General features: G+C 40.5%; 1 protein-coding gene across 1 annotated transcript; it reads left to right on the forward strand.

Moving 5' to 3' along the window:
* Positions 1–2,912: 2,912 nt before the first annotated feature.
* Positions 2,913–19,695, forward strand: PDCD4 (programmed cell death 4). Its single transcript, XM_056849826.1, has 11 exons — positions 2,913–3,014; positions 4,787–5,086; positions 6,359–6,454; positions 8,618–8,730; positions 9,718–9,939; positions 13,404–13,501; positions 14,411–14,525; positions 16,933–17,040; positions 17,399–17,509; positions 18,599–18,738; positions 19,246–19,695. Exons 1-11 carry the CDS (start codon positions 2,972–2,974, stop codon positions 19,304–19,306), a joined length of 1,407 nt encoding a protein of 468 aa, XP_056705804.1. The 5' UTR covers positions 2,913–2,971; the 3' UTR covers positions 19,307–19,695.
* Positions 19,696–20,620: the final 925 nt, after the last annotated feature.

Consider the following 20,620-nt stretch of genomic DNA (forward strand, 5'->3'; position numbering starts at 1 on the left):
ACCACTTGCCTACTTTGTTGTTTCTCCCCTGCTGTTTTTCACCCTCTTCCTTGTCTTCAACTTTCCCTGTTTGCCCCTCCCTGCAGCTTTATTTTCCCTTTCCCCTATCTTTTACTTTTAATTTTTTTCTGTCTCTCTCCCTCTTTCCTGACATTAACTGATGCTTGGAAGTGTCGGCAGCGTGGGTTGGTTGGTTACCTACCAACCCCCCAAAGTGGCCGTGAGTTCTCACAGCATAGTCTCGCAAGATCTCAGTGGCATACTTTTGTTGAAGAAGCTGACATTGCTTCTGTGATTTTATTTAGGGAATTGGAGGGGTGTAACTATGTGTGTGTTTTACATTTCAGAGTCTTCCCCAGGCTTGTAGAAAAATACATGTCTATCCCTTGCTCCATTGTGTGGATTTTTTGGCTCAGTTCAGAAATAGACATAATAAATGAGTGGTTAGATGCAATGAAAAATGACCAAAAACAGTAGGAAGTAAAGTGAGGGAGGGCATAAAAGCCCCCTTTGCTGATCTTAACAGTTGTTGAATAATTTTTTTCTCTCCTCCAAAGAACTTAGTGATGTTTAGCCTCACAAAAGGGTAGACAGGGCAATTGGGGACAAATGGGGCGGTAGACCCAATGCCATAGAAAGAAGGCGGGAGGGAATCTTATTTTAAAAAGCAGGTGCACAGGAAATGGCAGCTGAATCCTCCTGTGTCTTTCCTCCCAGGAGCACCTCATTCCAAATGCTTTTCTCTGAGCCAGGGTCTGTTGCAATGGTAGAGCTCCTTCTGGAAGAAATGCTGTTATAGACGGAGCATGGAAAAGATAGTGCACTTGTTAGAGTTTTTTCTTCCTTATCTTTAATTTCTTCCTCTCTAATGAATTCACATTCTGTGTCCCATTATTAAATGGAGAAATGAATACTACATTTCCATCAGTGTGTTGTAATGGTGGCATGTCAGAATTGTCTTGGAACTATAGGCTGTTTTGCTGTGTGTTTGAATATTGACTGCTACTGTGGGATCATTCAGTCCTATAAGAAAAACAGGTCTGTAATTCAGTACAGAACTCCTTGTAAAAAGAGTCAACTTATTTTATGTAGCTATTTTGCAGGTATAGCAAGTTTAGTGTCCATTTTGAAAATCTTTAAATTACCAACTAAAAGCCTTAGGGATATGCAGTCTTCTTAATTTGAATGAGTGACTGATGTTTCAGTCATCTAACTAAGCAATGTAATTCTTTCTTTTTCAGCTTGCAGGTTGACACAGAGATCAGACACTGATCAATTTAAGCACATAGTCTTCACAGCTTTTGTTTTATTGAAGTGTAGGGCATTCTTAACACTATAGCAAGGGGTAGGGCGTTTTAGAAATAACTTTCCTACTTACAACAGGGAAGAAACTGAAGCAGTTTTACTAATATTATATTTTTTAGAAGTTTATAAAAGAGTTCCTGATGCCAGTGGGTTTGGAGCACATGAATCTTCCACTTGTGGCTATGTTTTCCCCTGGTGCTTCCTCTGATGCAGGAAGTTATTCCAACTTCTTGCACCACAAGAAATCACCACTGTTTCTACAATAGTTCTGCAGTATTCTACCCATGTTACATACCTTGCTACATAAATGTTGTGTTTTCCATCTGGATTTGAAGGAATGTGGATGCGTGTAATGGAATACTCTACCAAAAGAAAAGGAACTATCCTCACAAGCTAGTCAATCAAATTGAACATCATTCGCCTTTGAGAGCAATACAAAAGAGCTCTTCTAGCAAAAATAAACTGCTTCAGAACATCGTGTAACTCGTGAATGATTGGCTGAGGTAATGCTGAAAAACTCTTTGCTAATGAAGTGTGATGTGAGGGACTTGATGTCATAATCCCACTACTCAGCAGTCCTTACTGGGTGAAAGGGGGAGGAGAGAATACATAGGGCAGATAGGGACTGGGAATGCCAGTGAGTCTACTGAATGGACAGCTACTCGGGTAAAATTTGTATTATGTAGTTGATGCTGTACTAGGATTGTTTGTTTCTCTTGGAGTACTGTAGCCAGGGTATCTAAATTAAATGTGATTAAACAAAGTGTATGGATGATGATGCCTCTTTTGACAGAATTGCCATGGAATAAAATGTTAGGAGAGCAGCAGGTGGGAGGTGAATACAGAGCAATACAAATTCGTAAAGTTGATGATCTTTCTGTGTTTGAAATTATAGATTGAAAACAAGTGATATGCTTCTGGTTATTGGGGTTTCCAGTTATTTTGTCAAGGCAGATAATAGTATTACACAAATTCAGAAGGTGGGCTCCATGCCCACAAAGCACTTAAACAGAATTAGCCTGAAAGACATATTGGTAGTAAGGAACAAAGTGTTTCTACTATACATGTTAGTCTATGCTGTACATGTGGTTTATGTACACATGGGCAAACATTGAAGTTAACTGAATATTGAACTTTAGCTGTGAGTGTTTCAAATCATAGCTCAATACTGAACTTACTTGCTGACGTTTGAAGAAGCTACTATAACTAAGCCTCCATTTTACAAAATAGAAATAATAGTGACCTAATTTAAAGGGCTATTAAGATGAATGAAAAAAAGTTATACTAATATGATAAACACAGAGAGATGTCTGGCTGTAAAATTAAACGGACTATCCTTAGGAGTAGGTGAGTTGCTTTTGGCTAGATCTGGTTAAGGTAGTAACTTACTTGGAAGTAAGCCCCATTGAATAAAATGGGGCTTACATCTGAGCAAACATGTGTAGGAATGCACTGTAACTCTTATTTTTTTACATTTGTAACTCAAAGATCCCTACAGTCTGTCTGTTTTACCTCTTCCAAAGAAATTACAGTACAAAAGGTTTCTGCAAGGTTCAATCAGTATAATCACACTAAACATTCTTAACTTGTTTCCATATTCAGAACTGAAAGAAAAACATTAGAAAACCATTTACATTCTGTTTGGTTGAAATACTGTTGAATAGCTATGGAAACAGAAAATGAGCAGACAGACAATGTCAACTCTACTGGTAAGAAATTTCATATAATAAAAAATAACTCAGAGTACTTTGTCATTTAAGCCTAGTTCTAAATTTTATGGTTGCCTTGTATGATTTCATGGAAAATGTGTCTTTATAGTGATGACTGCACGTAGAAGAAGCATCGTGTTTTAAGTTCCCTACTACATGTATTTCTGTGATCATATGGAAAAATCTCCATGCTAGCTCTAATTTTTTGTGACAGTGGCTGGTGCTGTCATGGGGAGACTATACTTAATAAGGTCAAAGTGATCTATGTGGTGATCAGATTTCAAATATTACTGAACATCTGAAGCTACCTTATTCTGAGTCAGAATATTGGTCGTCGTCTTCTTTGACTGGAAGCACTTACCCAGGGTCACAGGCAGAGGAAGATCTTTCTGGACACCTTCTACCTGAGATCCTTCAGCTGCTGATGCCAGGGATTGAATTTGGGACATTTTGCATGCAAGGCATGTGTGCTGATACAGATCCACTGCCACATGAGAGTTTTTATCATATAATGTGTGAATTATAGGCTAACTAGTTTGCGGTGGCACGAATTTTCATAAACAAGAGCCTTTCTCAGTTACATAAAAGGTACTGAGGAAGCAATTGAGGTTATTGCACACAGGTCGAAAGCCATGCAAATAAAGTAAAAGCTGATTATCATAAAACTAATTATTGAAGTACTAATGGTGGACATCGTGCATATCCATATGCAGACAATTCAGCTTTCTGGAGTTGAAAAGAACTTTCCATAATCTTATTTATGCCTCATAAATGTTAATGACTTTGTGTGCTATTACACTTGTAAAGTATTCTGCTCCAAGGGCATAGATTTATATGTTGTGGTGTAAGACTAAGTTGAATGGGGGTCTGATATGTTCCTGAGAAACAGTATTATTGAACTGCAGTAAATTTGTTGATTTTAGTAACAAAATCATTGTAAAGATTTACTTATTTTACAATGTGTAGGTCAGTTTCCTATCCACTGAGTTGAGTCTAGTGTTTTCTAGCTGCAGAAGGCATTGAATGTTTTTCACCAGTTCCCTCCACTATCTGCAGTCCCTCCCCTTCCCCTGTTTTAGTAGGGTCCCTGTTACACAGGAGCACCATTTGTGGAAGCTCAGTGGGCTACACCAGAAGGGCCGAGGCGTGAAAGTTCAATTCAGTTGATTGGATGCTTTCCATGGGAAGAAAACGATCTTTGAATGCAGCCCATGGAGTCCAAAGGAATGCACAGGAAAAAAATAATTTAAACCACAGAATATCTGTAAAATACCCAAAGTGTAGTAATAAAACCCCACAGTCATCTTTTACCGCAAACCAATAAACACAAAAATAGTCAAAAACAACTTTTCAGAGGTATCCTACCTAAAACTGTGCTTTTAAGACATATAGTGAAGCAATATCTTTATGATTGTAATTACAATATTTAAAACTGTACTAGTTTCATTGCATGGTGTGGTTAAACAGTGCAAAAAGGAAAGTCCCGCTATACATCTGCAATCATGGTTGTTTTTGTTACATGTCTTTTGCAGCTATTGGTGAGCTCCCCCCCCTCACCTTTTCCCTCCTCCTACTCCCCACTCCAATTAATTGTGCAGATAGGATGTCAGAATTAAACCTTTTAAATGCTTCTTTAAAAGCTATCCTATCAATGTTGATGTACCACTATGGAATGCTTGGAATGCTACTGCAACTTTACAGTGTTTGAAAATTGTTTCACTTTAAAAAATAACCATTTAGTAACAACACTTTTTTTGTTTTTTTGTTTTGAGAACCGGAAAATCTAAGTGACACTCCATTTTCAGGTGATGAAGAAAATGGTGGAACTGAGGAAATAAAAAGAGAAATCAATGGTAACTGGGTCTCTGCAACATCAGTTAACGAAGCTAAAATCAATGCTCGAGCAAAGAGGAGGCTAAGAAAAAATTCTTCCAGAGATTCTGGAAGAGGAGATTCTGTTAGTGACAATGGAGAGGCACTAAAAAGTGGAGTTACTGTGCCAACAAGTCCGAAGGGAAAACATCTGGATAGACGATCTCGATCGGGAAAGGGTAGAGGCCTCCCAAAGAAAGGTTGGTTCCTTCTGAATTCACAGCAAACCAAAATAATATGTCTGAAAGTCAACAACTTTGGGTTGGGTCTTCATTTTTTTCTATCTGGAATACTTTTTTTTCCTAAATAGCATTCCATTTTGTTTGACATTTATTTTGTAACATTGAGGGGATTGACACGGTGCAGGTTTGCAGTAGAGGTGGGCGCTGAAAATCTCCTCTGGAAGTTATCTTTTTTTCATATTCTTAACTAAGTTCGAAATTAAGCCTTTTATTCTGTTAAAGCAGTAACGTAGGCTCAGTTTTGATAGACAAGTAAGTACTGCATGTATTCAGTTCTCCTCAAAATTACTCTCCCACCCAAAAATATTTTGCCCCCATTGCTTCAAAATGTCCAGAAATTTACATCTCTAGGTCAATTGCATATAAAGCATGTTGAAATAATCCAACCTAGAAGTTACAGAAATATGGATGAGAAGGCAAGGCCAGTCATGCCAGAAGAGGTATTAATTTACAAATCTGATGGGAGTGAAGAAAGGACTCCTGACCTTTATGCCGTTCCATTTCTCTAATAATAAGGCTGGGTCCAGAATCTAATTACATTTAGCAGTGGCAGAACACCAGCTCTCTGCCTTGTCTGGATTTGGTTTCTCCTTGTTCTCCCTCATCCACATTGAGGCACTGAGGCATCTGAAAGCATAATTAAAAATATGTATTAGCTGGGTGCTATCGGTATTTAAAATAGCCAACTCCACAGCTCTGGATGATTTAATTCAGCAGCCTGATGTAATTGTTAAAAGCATGGAAGATAGAATAGAATCTACTGGTCTCCATACTTCAGGCCCACACTGAAGATTCCACCTTCCCAGTGGCAACTCTACATCTTCTTGAACAACAACATCAAAATGGACTGAAACCCTTGGCGGATAGTCCCTGATATCCCTAGCATTTTTTCAAAATCCCCTGAAAGAGACGCAAGGCTGTAGACAAATCCAAAAGGATAAATAGGGTTGGATTTCCTTGTAGGATCCTGAAGACCCAGGTTAAAATCTCTATTCTTCTATGGAAGACCTCAGCATAAAGCTTACTGGTGACCTTGGGCCAGTCACAAACTCTCAGTCTAACCTACTTCACAGGGTTGTTGGCAGGATAAAATAGAGAATGTTCTCCCCATTGGGGAGAAACTTGGGGTATAAATGAAATAGAAACTGAAAATGATCATCCACCAGAATGATTAATGCACTGTTTTTCGCCCATTTTCGTCTGGCTCTCATTTTGTAAACATTTTTTAAGGTGGTGCAGGAGGCAAAGGTGTTTGGGGCCCACCTGGACAAGTATATGATGTAGAGGAAGTGGATGTTAAAGATCCTAACTATGATGATGACCAGGTAAGAAAATCCTTAGTGTGCTGTACAACCCGACCTTATTTATGTAATTTGACCTTGTAATTAGAACCTGATCAGTCTGCCTGAGGTAAGGAGCAGTCTTGTATATTCTTCAGCTACTATACTACTGTGGGAGAAAGCTGCATATAGCTGCCATGGCAGTGATTTGTATTTACATAAAGCTGCTTTAGGACAATTCTCTGTGTAGCTCACTTGCTTAGTCTTTCAGATTAGACAGGAAACAATGAGACCTGTGTGTGTAATTTCCACAAAACTGTACATAATATAGTAATTGATAAAAAGTGATGGCACTGTAGCAGCTGTACATGTTGCTCTGCTTATGATCCTGGTTCCAGGCAGGCACCGTGGATAGCCCCACAGGTAGGACCATAAGTGGCGATGTCCAGGAGCATGGAACATGGGAGTGTTTGCACAGAAATAAGAACAAAGCCAATGAGCAGAGCATAGACTGGAGGAGATAGTGCTTGCAGCCCTTGAATCATTATTCAGAAACTGTGGTATTATCCTGGAGTTTGCATTGGCTTACTTGAGCCTTGATGAAAAAGACTTTTGCATATAAATACTTTTGCTGAGAAAAATGTGGAAGATGTAAATGATTTATCAGTGGAATTTCCACAGGCTGCTTCAAATTTAGTTTGTTGTTTTATCTTGTATTTCTATAACTTGTAGCTGAATTTACGCTGCCCCAAACCTAGTGATTGTATGTTTACCATCATGTAGGCAGGAGTGAGCTCCATATGTTCAGGGACTTCCATTTTGCTAAGTAGGGGAATGTTCAAGTGCACCATGGGAAATGCCCATGTGTGAGGAATTCCACAAGAGGTAACTGCTAGTTTGTGGTAGCAAAAAACATGGCACCCTGTATTCATAGAGGAGTATAGTAAGTCCCTCTCTGTACAGAACTTTGGTTTCCACACAAGAATGAAAGGATCACATGAGTACTGTTCTCCCTGCAAAATAACTGGAAAACACAAAAAGCTGCCTGCTTTTAGCAGTGAAGTTTAAGAAATGAGGTGAAGGCTCATGTGATATAAATGGAGTGCTCATCATGTGGTGCTCAGTAACTGCCAGCCTGCCTTAACAGTTGACTTGTCAGATGAGTAAAGCATTAGTTTAACTTCTGTCCGAAGCCCCTCAGTCTTAATCCTTCCTGCTTCCTAGGCATCTTGTTTGCCCACCTTGGCACCCTCCTCCTGGGGAAAGTTAATAAAGGGCTTCATGGTCAAGCACTAGATGGATTGCACCACTTCTTTTTCATGTTGGCTACCTGTGGGCCTTTTGTTACCTTTATGCACGTAGAAGAGTTGAGAGTAGTGGGTAAGTGCTAAGACCAGTGGGTGGGAGGAGGAGAAGGTATGAACAACTTGAAACCATGCTTGAGTTGCTTCTTTGCTTGTCTAACAGGGCAATTGTAGAAGAGGAACTGCTGGAAATACTCTGTGTGAGATGCTAAGTCCATCTTCAGCCATAACCGTAGCAATTCCTTTCTGTAGTGTCAGTACAGCAGGATACCCTTCCTCGCTGGCCATGTAGAGCAGTTAGAACTGATGACCTATAATAAAGGTGCTAACAGTCTGGCTGCCAGTACTGAAGTCATGATTGGAATACCTCATGCCTGGATGCCATAGTGGATTGAACTGGCTGAAGTTAAATCCTTCAGAAATGGAGATCATGTAGTGGGTAGGTTTGGGGCTCTGTGGTGGCTGGTTTTACTTGCACTTGATGGAGTGCAATCAGTTCCCCAGGGAAGTTCATGGCCTGCGGGATCTTTCAGCATTCCGTAGGGCATGTAAGGCTGCTTTGTATCTTGCGGCCTTTGGTTAATGTTGGTATGCCTCATGAAGACAGCAACTGGAGTGGAACCGGGGAGCTGGCCAGTTGTTTTAATTTTCCAAGCAATTTATGAAGTCAATATTTTAACTGGTTTTATTCTGTTTATTGCTGTTACCTGTACTTTGTATTTATTGTGTCTAATATTAAGTATTGCGTTTTTAAATGTTGTAAGCCATCCTGAGTCCCCTATGGGGAGATGGTGTGGGGTATAAAATAAATAAATGAATGCCTGAAAAGTGTCATTTCTAGGGGAGCATCCTGGAGAATGACTAAGTGTTTTTTTAATTTAGTAATTTATATCTCTTTTTAAAACAGAACTGTGTCTATGAAACTGTAGTTCTTCCTTTGGATGACAGAGCATTTGAGAAAACGTTAACTCCAATAATCCAGGAGTATTTTGAACATGGGGATACTAATGAAGTTGCGGTATGTCTTGTCTTATACACTGTTTGAAATCACAGGTAACGATTAGCAGGATTTACTATGCAATCCTAAAAACACTTTACTAAGGGTAAGCCACATTGATTAGGCCTGAATAGGATTCTGAATAACTTTCTTAAGATTGCTCTCTTGAATAACACTCTTGGGGGGGGGGTACTTAGGCCCACAATGTTCCTTTTTAAAGTTCTCTATTTCTATACTAGAAACTATTAACAGAGTTCCACAAGCAGGGGCCCGCAAGAAACTTGCAGGAAGGGGGCATCCCTTCCCTCCCCTTTGCTTCCTTCCCCTCCCCTTATCTGCCCCGATCCATGGATTTAGATATCTGCAGATGGGGGCCACATTTGAGAACTAGATATATAGATGATACTTCACAATGTTGGTATAAAAGGCACAGATAGATCACAGAGGCATCTTCTACTAGATCAGCTTACTGATAAAACTACAGGCACATGGTGAGCTTTCAATCTTCAAATGGCCCTTCTTCAGGGACAGTTAGACAAATCACCATAGATGTCAGGTGGCTTAATTATTAAATGAAAACTCAGTGCAAGCCTGGTATTTACTCAGAAATAAACCATATTGACTTCAGTGGTAACTGAATGCTGGGTAAGGGTGTATAGGAGTGTAACCTTAAAGACAGTTTGAAGACAGTATCAGTATCAAAGTTCTGTCATTACTGTTTTTTAACGAGTTTTATATCATGACTTAAAAAAGAGCACTGCAGGGTTTAAAGCTGGGCTGTCACCCTCCACACTGAAGTTCTAAAGAATTCTGAGAAAAACAGATTTTTTCCCTGGTCTTTTCCCCAGGGAGTTCTTTTAACATGCAAACACCTGTATTTTACATTGGTTCATTAGCAGAGTTGTCTTTTCCTGCTTGTTTGATCCCCCCACCCTTGTACAGGGCAGGACACAAAGACCACAATGCTTTGAAATAAAATGCAATGGATTTTACTTACCACATTTATAGGAGATGCTGAAAGACCTCAGTCTTGGTGAAATGAAATACAGTGTACCAGTGTTGGCAGTATCATTGGCATTAGAGGGGAAAGCTAGTCACCGAGAGATGACCTCCAAACTCCTTGCTGATCTGTGTGGTAAAGTGGTTGGCAAGAATGACGTGGAAAAGTCATTTGACAGGCTTCTCAGAGACTTGCCAGAATTGGTTTTGGACACTCCTAGAGCACCACAGGTTTGTTTAAAATATGTTGCTAATACTAATATTGTTTTAGTGGTAACCTCTGTTACTTAAATTTATTAAAGCACTTCATAGCACAGATATGCCTGGTAGAATCATTGTTATCTAAAGTTTTGTACAAAAGTATGTGAAATGTCAAAAGACAGATTCTAGTGTTTGGCAGTTTGGCTTAGTTCCCCACAGAACTCTTACCATCCAAACATTGTTTTTCTGAGCTGTAAATTTTGCCAATACATTCTAATCCAGCATTTCTCAGACTATGGTCTGTACAGAGTGAACCCCTGTCATGTCTGTCTGGCAAACATGAAAAACTGTCTCACTTTATTAGGGATGGGAACAAGGGCGCTCTCAGGAGCAGGGGGTGGAATTGGCTTCCCCCTCTTTTGAAAGGTGGGAGCTCTTGGAGTCATGGCTGCCGCTCAAAGTCATCTAGCTTCTAGTCTGTTTCAGAACACAAGCCAGAAAGTGCGCTGCTTAGTTGCTGGAATCCCAAAGTGCTGTCCTAAGGAGGTTCAGTCCTAATACGATCATCATAGTTACTTCCAGTATAAAAACAACTTGCTTTCACCCTGTTTTTCAATGCACAGTATTTGAGCATACAGATAAAAATGCCACCCTGCAGCCATAGTCAGTAATCACTGAGGACAGTTTTCAGTTGAATTCCAGAAATTCAGATTGTGTGTGATAACTGTTTTTTTTCTGTGAGCTGCTCTGCAAGTTTTTCCACACCTCATCTTGATTTAGCTGGCCTCTAGGTAGGTTACTAACCAATAAGGTAGTTTGTTTTTGTCTCTGGTGCAAGGTTTTCAGTCAACGGGTCAGCATAAGTCAGGAAAAAATATATTGTACTTACAAAAGCACAATGGCAACTTACATTCTACTTCCTTTTTCACAACATATTTCATTTCTAGAATTGTTTAATAGTTATTAGAAATACATTGTCACAAGACCATATTTACTTATTAATTTACTATATTCATTCCCTTTCTGCAAATGCACTCAAGATGGATTGTAGTTTAAAATACTAAAAAGAAAAAAAGTTGGAAACTATAAAGCAGTAGAATTCTCTTAGGTTGTTGTATGTTATCTTCCAGAGGGGATGGCGTGAATTTCTCCTCTTCTGCCTTCCCCTCGGGGCATTTAGATTTGAGAAGGCGGGGAAGGGGCTAGACTGTGTTACTACTACTGCTGTTATAAAGTAATAATCAGATTTGTTGAAAAGCATGCCAGTTAGAAATGCACACTTGTTATGCTTTCAGGACCAATATGCACTTCTTACTTAATAAGTCTAAGCATACAATGAACCCCCAAATTGCTTTAAAAAGGAAAAGAACAGGCACTTTGGGGAAGGGTGATGTAGATCGAAAGGAAGTATTCAAAGCACTTCATGTAAATATCTAAATCATACACTACTCCTGTAAATCAAGCCAGTATTATCCCAATATGGAAGATAGCAGGTTTGAGGGACCAAGGCTAATAGAAGTACCAAGGCTGGTATAGCATCAGTCTGTCTGTTACACCCAAGTGACTTGCTGAGTAGAGAATCTCTAGTAAGTTGATCAGATAAGTGAGATTTGAACTAGGGATTTCCTGGCTCATATTTGTAGTCATTGAACTCGATCAGGTTTCTCATCTACTGCACCCAACAGAGTTAGAAAGATATCCTTCTGTCCTTGTTTTGAATAGTCATTGTGATGTGTTTAGTTGTCCAGCAGAACAGATCTTGGTAGCTGAGGGTCAGCACTACAGTACATGTGCTGCTGTCTTGATGGCCTCAGAGGAAAACAGCAGGACACTGTTTTTCATTTTGGAGGCATACCATTACTTGGGTGTAGATCATCTTGTTGTTGATCAAAGATCATATTCTTCATCAGTGGAGGAAGGTATCCCTATATAGGCCGTGTCTTTTCCTTGCTCTAAGAGCAGCATATATGGAAATTTCTTGCAAAAGCTTCTGCTATCCTGAGGAGGTGCTTCTCCCATGCCTTGCCTTCTCTGTGGATGGCACGCTTCTACAGCTCTCGCCTTGTTAAGGGAAAGGAGGGCAAAATGTCAAAACACCTGAAAAAAATCAGCCTGAGTTCCCTCTGCCTCTGTCTTACTAGCAATGGTGGCTGGGGCAAAAAAAGAAGCTGCTGCCTTGGATGGAAAGCCCCAAGACAGCAACTGGAATGGAGCCCCTGCAGCAGGATAGCACAGCAGCTTCATCCTCCAAGGCCCTGGAACATGCATCCATGAAAGCAGCCAGTGCTGCTGTTCTCCCCTCCCCTGTCGAAGCACTGGCAGGGATAGGGAGCAAACAGCACGTACCCTCTCCCCTTTTCTGCTGTTCTGTTGGTGAAGACACCCACAGCTCATCTGAGCTGGTACCTCTCACCTTGTTGACTGCAAAGCCAAGAGGCCCTGGGAAGTATAAGCACGGAGAGGATGGATCCCTTGTCTCACTCTCAGCCATGGGAAGGGAGCCCCAAATTGGCAAAGGGGACAACAGGAGGATGCATTTGCCTTCAGAGGGTGGCTCTTCCTTACTTCATTCTGTTCACATCCCAGCCATGCCAAGGAACGTGACTGACACAAGTTAGAAAAATGGAGGGCTCTCCATTATCTACAATAAGAAGACAGAGGCCTTCAGATCTTCAGATACTTTGTTTGGTCTCCTTACCAAATACCATAGGGAAGAAGGTATCTTTGTCAACCATAGCCAGGTGGATCAATGCTTGCGTTTCCCTGGCTTACAACATGAAGCATATTCCACTGCCTATTCTGTGAGAGGGGCCTGTGGTTATCTCCACCGGTCACCCATTGCAGGAATCTGTAGGGCAGCTACTTGGGCATTTGCCTCTGCTTTTGTGAGGCTCTACAGAATAGACATACTTGTCTCTGCTGAGGCGGTGTTTGGCAGAAAAGTCCTTCATAAAGTAGCTCCTCAATAATTCTCCTCGCCATTGTTTTCCACCTAGGATAATAAAGGTTGTTAAATATCCCATATAAGGATACCTTCCTCCACTGATGGAGAACAAAACATTGGACTTACCGTGAGAGTTTCTTCTTATCAGTGGATTGGAAAGGATCCTTCCCCGGCCTAGTTGGCAGAGGAGGAATTGGAGAGGAACTACCTAAATCAACTGGGTGACAGTCTAAGATTGGTTTATTCTTTCCCTCAGGCTTACTGTACTTCCAGTTACAGGTCTCCAGAGACAAGTCAATCATCATCTATACTTGCTACACTACAACTGTCTTGGCAAGATGTGAATGGGGGGGAGGGTCAAGCACCTCCTCTAGATAGTGGAAACCTTTGCAAAAAATTGCATATGCCCTGCCCACGGAGCAAGGAGGAGGCACAACCCTGACAAGGACACCTTCCAATCCACTGATGAGAAGCAGCCCCCAAGATATGAGACCAGTGTTTCAATCAAACTCAAGTTGAGTCTCTAAGACGTATTTCTTTTTTGTGGCAGCTGGTGGGTCAGTTCATTGCAAGAGCTGTTGGAGATGAGATTCTATGCAGTAGTTACATAGATGGCTACAAGGGTACTGTGGACTGTGCTCAGGCTCGGTAAGTGCTTACCCCTTTGTAGTTGAGGCCTGCTTCACAATTAAACCTGATTAAAGCATTCCAGAATCTGCAGTCATGAAGTAAACTGAGTTTACCTGTCTACTTAAAAACATTAAAACAAAGCTGAATTTTATTTTTATTTTTTTGTGGAGAGTCCTTCAAAATTATGAAGGAACCCCCCCTCCCCTGCACATCACATTTTCTGGAATGTTGTCCCACTTAAACATTGATGGCTGAATGTACAGAATTCCGAGAAAATGGCTAGATAATTATGGACAATATAAAGATGATGCATTTTAGAGGACATCAGTTCTAATGTTTGCAGTGACCTCTAAGTCTTTGGCTGACAGCCTAGGAGTGGATGATAGGAATACAGTCAATTTGCTCAAACGTTTAGATATTATTGGAGATATTTTACAGTGCTGGCTTGACTGTTGGTTTGCAGTGGGGCTTATATTCTTCATCATAGAAGTGTTGTATGGGTAGTGTGTTCTTAATATACGTTGTGCACTATGAAGTCTTTTTATTCATTATCTACTACCTCCACCAATTATTCTTCCAATAATAATATGATCCAACAGAATTACTTTTGTTTCTGCTCTGTATCCTTTGGTTATGTGTGAGCAACAAATGATTGTATTTTGTGTTGTTGTATTGATGCCTTGTTTTAGTGAAACAGCCACAGACCTTTAAATTTATTCTGAACATGGCTCCTTGTCTAATTATTTTGTGTTGTGATCACTGTATTGGCCTTCTGGTGTGTAGATCTTGAATCCAAATCTTAATATGTATTTCCATGTCTTTGCATGAATGTCTCATTCTGCTGAATGCATAGACGTTTAAAGATGACTGACTATATTCTAGTAGGTTTATATGTAGGTGCGTGTAACTTAACCTTTATCTTCATAGTGCTGCTCTGGATCGAGCTACTGTGCTGCTAAGTATGAACAAAGGCGGAAAGCGCATAGACAATGTATGGGGATCAGGAGGCGGGCAACAGTGTGTGAAACATCTTGTTAAAGAGGTATTTCGTTTTAAAATGTAGTTGTTTGTTAATAGATTATATCCAAACTAGTATATATTCATTATGATTATATTGCTTCAGGGAAGACAGTGTTGAATGATGAGTTGTTGGGCTCATTTGTGTTTTATATGGAATTCAGTATCAAAAACACTGGAAATTTACTAAGTGTCATTAGACAATATCTTACCTGAATAACTCCAGTTTCTTAATTTAATTAATTCAACAGTAGTAATGTCCAGTATTTGGTAACAATTGGAAATGTTAGATAATGACCGTTATTCTAGTACCCTGCTGTCAGGTTTCAGTTTCTCAGGCAGTGGGAAGAGAGTTACTTAGCAGATACATGGCCAAAAGGATGTTGTAAAACCACTCACTAAACAGAATAACTCTTATTAGGCCTTTCTGTGCACAGTATTTCCACCAATCATTGCACTATCAGTGTTTTTGATACTTAATTCCATATCAACACAGGTTGTGTTTGCTTGAGCTATTATATCTAAGGGTATGCCAGTCAGGCACATGGACATATGCTTTGCTTGATTCTTCCAGTAGGCAGCAAAATCAGATGGGGGATAAGGGAATTAAAGGCTCAGACCTCACCCTCTTGACAATAGTCAGCTCACCCATCCTGTAGAGGGGAGCGGCAAGTTCTCTGAATGTATTAAGTGGTGTGCAGACTTCAGAGAGGGGATGAGGCAAAGACTTTGCTGGCTTCCCTCCCCTGACCATAGCTAATCTGACAGTAAAAACCGACACGACTAAGCCACATGACATGCCAGAAGTCATTCATGAAGAAGTACCAGATCTCTGTATGCAAGAGAAAACTGCTGATTAAGAATCAGAGGTATCTCAGTGTTAGTACTTTTAATTTTTATTTTAAGTTAGCCATGGAGGGGGCGATAGTTGGTGATACTTGCTCACATGTTTGGCTATTCTTGTGTAACTCTGGGAGTGTGATGGGCATAATTTTAAAATGAAACTGGATTGTGAGGGGAATAATCCTGTCCCTCCTACAGTGTGTGTAAAGTGCCGTCAAGTCGCAGCCGACTTATGGCAACCCCTTTTTTGGGGTTTTCATGGCAAGAGACTAACAGAGGTGGTTTGCCAGTGCCTTCCTCTGCACAGCAACCCTGGTATTCCTTGGTGGTCTCTCATCCAAATACTAACTAGGGCTGACCCTGCTTAGCTTCTGAGATCTGACGAGATCAGGCTAACCTGGGCCATCCAGGTCAGGGCGTCCCTCCTACTACCAGAGCACAAAAGGGTGAAGCATAGGAAGAGCAAGAGTTAAGCTCACCTAACTAGCATATTCCACTTTTGTTTAAAAATAGATATTCCCACCCCTGCTTGATCCTAGAAAAGGAGGGAAAACTCATACCACAATGCATGCCTCCCTGTACCCACTCTGCAAGTGAGAATTTTAATTGCCTTTGAAGCAAAGATCCGTTTTTGTATCTGTCTGAAATTTGCCAGGCAGGGAGATGAGAGGTTTTCATTCCAATTGGGTGGAAGACAAAAATGGAAACTTGTTCCCATTAGGGACTTCAAAGTATATAGGAGAATCTAAGCTGCATGAATGTTGTTGCCAGTATGCTTAGTGGTGCCATACAGAAGTCAAAATGAAATGCTAAAAGTGGAAGGAAAAATATAATGACTTAGATTTTTTTTTTAATGACATTTGTTTTCCCCAGTTTTGGGGGAAAAGGGTTTAGGAGAAACTGAAACTATTGCTGTTGGTTACACATGATGTGAATTCTGTTATTTCTAAATATGCACTCTCCATGCAATCCTGAAGGGGGGAGGCGGAGCTGCTGAGGCGGCATGACCCCTACGCCAGCATAAGTGCCACTTGCGTCAGCCAAGTGGGCACGGACACCGCCTCAAAGGCACTTACATGGGTGTAGGGGCATTGCGTAGCAGCATGAGGCTCAGGAGCTGCCTCCGTGGCAGCGTTTTTCTGGTGCAAGTCCTCACATCGGCATCCAGGGGGGCGGAGCTGGTTAGTCAGCTCCTAAAGCTCTTTCAGCCCAAGAACACCCCTTTTTGTAGGTGTCGAGTTATGCTTGCAAAAAAGGTGGCGTAGCCCTGTGAAATTTTATGGGCGAGTTTCATGGGGTTTGGGGGGAAATCACTTTCTCTCCCCCCCCTTCCTATACTGCTGCAAGCTGCAGCGCAACTGCACTGCCCCCAGGTGCCTCATAAGTACCCTCACCTTCAGGATTGGGCTGCAAGTATAGACACATGTATTGGAAGAATGTTTAGCTTACTGCTATATCTGCCATGTATATTCCAATACGCTTTGCCCCTGGTGTTGATCAAGTCACAAATCAGGCGGAAATTTGGAAATCAATCTTTACTGCAAGTTGTAACACTCTAGTCTAATGCTTTCTTCTTTTTAAACTGCTAGATCGATATGCTGTTGAAAGAATACCTTCTTTCAGGAGATGTTTTGGAAGCGGAACGTTGCCTTCAGGAGTTAGAAGTACCCCATTTTCACCATGAGCTTGTATATGAAGTAAGGCAAAATATACTCTTTTTCACTTGCTTCTGGATAAACATTAGCTCTACTTTTCCTATTTCACTGCCCCAGGTCCCAGCTATAATCTCCTCTTGGTTTTCCATTATATTTTTATAGTAATTGTAATTGCTAAAAAATGTGTAATTGCTAAAAAATGAATTCTGACTAGAAAAGTATAGAATTATATAACATCAAGTCTTCAGTTACTATTACAGTTTTTGGTTGGAGGTTAGCTTTTTCTTGTACGTTTCACATCATCTGTCCTGCTTTGCAGTACAATTAGTTTTATTGCTTGTGAACACATGTGCCTTTACACTGTTTTTCACTCCACACTCCATCCGCATTTGCATTTTAGGCTGTTGTGATGGTTTTGGAATCAACTGGAGAAACAAACTTTAAAATGATGCTCGATTTACTGAAATCTCTCTGTAAATCTGCTGTCATTAGTATGGACCAAATGAAGAGAGTAAGTATGACTGACAGATGTCCTGTTTATTATTATTAGATATCTAATAGCTGTAGGTTAGATTTGTGGTCACCTATTAGCATTTAACCAGTTTGCTCTAGAGTTGGATTAGAGAATACCTACATCTGGCTTTTTGACTTCCTGTCCACTGCAGTCATCTTTGGAGGCCCTGCTTCAGGTGCCCTGCCATCTGAGGCTAGATGAGTGGCAACCCAAGAAAGGACCTTCTTGGTCATGGTAGTGAAATACTAGCCCCTTCCCAGGGAAATTCGTTGTTTTCCACTAGTGGGTGAAGACTTTTTTGTTTGGTATACCCCAAGTAACTCTTATTGGCCCTCCTCCCTAATTGTGGTGGTGTTACATATGTCTTGTATGTTTTTATTGAATTTTGAAAATATTTCATATGTATCTTATTTTAAATGCTACTTTAATGTTTCAGTGTTCGCCTCCTTAAAGACCTTATCTGGGCGGAAAGGTGGCATAGAAATGTTTTAAATAAAATATATTTGAGGATGTTTGTTACTTGAAGAGGCAGGGTTAGAAATTTCAAATGCTAGCGTGCAGTTTGCTGACAGAAACCAAAATTTCCCCAGAAAATGTTTATGCCACCTCTTCGAAGAACCTGCCCGAGGTGGCTTACAAGTTTCATGGAGGCTTAATAATAGCCTCAAGACTGCCTGTTTACATTTAAACAATGCATTTAATTTATATAAAACCACTGTTCTCATATGTAAGACAGAATTCCTTGGAAGACGCAGGCAGTAGAAGAAAGTTTTCTCTGATTGTTCCAAGCTCAGATAGTTGCATCAACGCAGCTTTTCCCAGTCAACAAAAACAAAGTTACTTTCTTTCCTCCTTTTACCAGCTAGGAGGAAAAGTAGTTATTGCATTGCCATTTGCCCTCATTGTGCTGTTCTCTAAAAGCTCAAAACTTTTACTCCCCAGTCACTCCTATTTGATGTACATAAAATGTTTATTTGCTTTTCCACAACCAAATTTGGGGTTTACTGTGACAGTTTTAAGAGCAAAGAGAACCATAATTCCTGAACTGAATGCTAAGGTTTTTCCCCTCTAAATCTGTTGTTCTAGGGTTATGAACGAATTTACCGTGAAATCCCAGACATTAATCTTGATGTGCCACATTCATACTCTGTGCTTGAACGGTTTGTAGAAGAATGCTTTAAAGCGGGAATAATCTCCAAACCATTGAGAGACCTCTGTCCTTCCAGGTACATAAGAATCTGTTACATATTAACCGCAAGGGATACTGATCTAACTGGTTTACCACTGGAATTTAGCCATTTCCAATTGGCAGCTGCATTTTTCTGCTTGTGCACAGTAGTGCATGTCACCTTAGCAAGAAGGAAGGGGCTGTTAAATTGAATGGATAGCCAGGGAGCATATAACCCAGATTTATAGTGACATTAAATCTCCACCTCTCAGGCTCTGTATGGGGTCTAAGACTCCCTTCTCTGTTGAATATCACTGCAGGGAAGAGAGATGATGCATGTGCAAATCGCTTCTCTATGCTTCCCCATTGCAGTTCCAAAACCTACAAGATGTTCTACTGTGTTGCAACAGCAACCAATGCATGTAACCTATATGTATGCCTCCCCCCCCCAAACACTTGTGGCTCCACATCTGTTTTAGCCTATGGCGAACTTCACCAAACCGTGAACACCCCCCATACCTAAGGACAGAAATAAACTAAAAGCTTATTTTTTATTTAATTTTAGGGGAAGGAAGCGTTTTGTAAGTGAAGGAGATGGAGGCCGCCTGAAAGCTGAGAGCTACTGAATACATGAACTAACTCTTGCAGCCACAGATGTTTAAAGGGAATATATATGTATATATTCTGTAGTAAGAGTTGTTTAGCACAGTTCATTTATTCTTAAGATATGCACTTGTTATAGGGCACAGGACCTCTGAAGGTTTTTAAATTTTGTGTTCACAAAGGAAATCCTTCAAAACTTTCTTTTCTTGGGACCTATAATTGGACAGAATCAGTAACTGCCTTTCTGTGGAGGTTTGCTGCAATAAGCTATTCTATTGTAAGTGCCATATGTTTGACCTAATCATTCCATGTTTGCATTGATGCCTGCCTGCCACTCCTTTCTTTCAAGGACAGTGTTTTTGTAGTAAAATCACTGGTTTATACAAAGCTTTACAGAATGGGTCAAGTTAAGCTGCTGCTGTTAAAAATACTGTGCTTTGGGAGGAAACGTTATTTTCTTTGGTTTAAGAATCTAAGAAATTTAGTTTGGTCTTAAGATGTATTCATTTTCCAGGGGAACATATTGATTTGGTCTTAAAGACTAGTTCAGCAAATGGTGGCTGGAACATCTATTTTTCTACAAAACTGGAGAAATGAATAGTTATGGATATATTGCAAAATAAACTTTTGTGAAGCAGATTCTTGTCTTGCTTTCTTAGAGTCAGTGAACACGTAGAATTGTCTAAGTTACATCTGTGACAGGCCTGGTCCTGAAAATAGCTGTACCTGTTGGTTCTGACTGTTCTACCATTTTCTTAATTTTATAATAGGCTAACCTCATATGGATGGCCTTGCTAGCATTATCTTGTCTGACCTCAGAAGCTAAGCAGGGCCAGCTCTCATTAGTACTTGGATGGGAGACGACCAAGGAAGTCAAGGGTTGTTATGCAGAGGCAGGCAATGGCAAACCACCTCTGTTGTCTTGAAAACCCTATGGAGTCACCATAAGTCGGTTGTGACTTGATGGCACTCTCCACCACCAGCCTCAGCACAGTATGGATAAATCCCAAAGGGCAAACTGTATACCAATAAGTTGCTAAGAGGTGACTTCATGTATGATAAGCCCAGATGACCAGTTTCTCATCTCATGGTAGAACAGAGAACACACTGTGGACTTGTGCATTCTCTCCCCTCCTCTGAGGATCAATCATAGCAACATTATATCTGTGCTGGTGTTCACTAGAAGCCTAATATACAGCCAATATTAGAAGCCTAGGATCCCTAGTTGCTACAGTGCAGATGCAGTGCCAACCCTTTCTAGCTAAGTTACCGCTGGAACATGATTACGGTTACTTGCAAACCTGTCTCTTTCACTCTTGCCTGAAGAGTTACTGGAT

Source organism: Euleptes europaea, chromosome 5 (genome assembly GCF_029931775.1).
Source record: "Euleptes europaea isolate rEulEur1 chromosome 5, rEulEur1.hap1, whole genome shotgun sequence".
Taxonomy (NCBI): Eukaryota; Metazoa; Chordata; class Lepidosauria; order Squamata; family Sphaerodactylidae; genus Euleptes; species Euleptes europaea.

Coding starts and splice junctions, on each gene's coding strand:
- PDCD4 (XM_056849826.1), top strand. CDS start 2,972: ATGGAAACAGAAAATGAGCAGACAGACAATGTCAACTCTACTG. Junction 5,087..6,358: donor TAGAGGCCTCCCAAAGAAAG/GTTGGTTCCTTC, acceptor ACATTTTTTAAG/GTGGTGCAGGAGGCAAAGGT. Junction 9,940..13,403: donor ACACTCCTAGAGCACCACAG/GTTTGTTTAAAA, acceptor TTTTTGTGGCAG/CTGGTGGGTCAGTTCATTGC.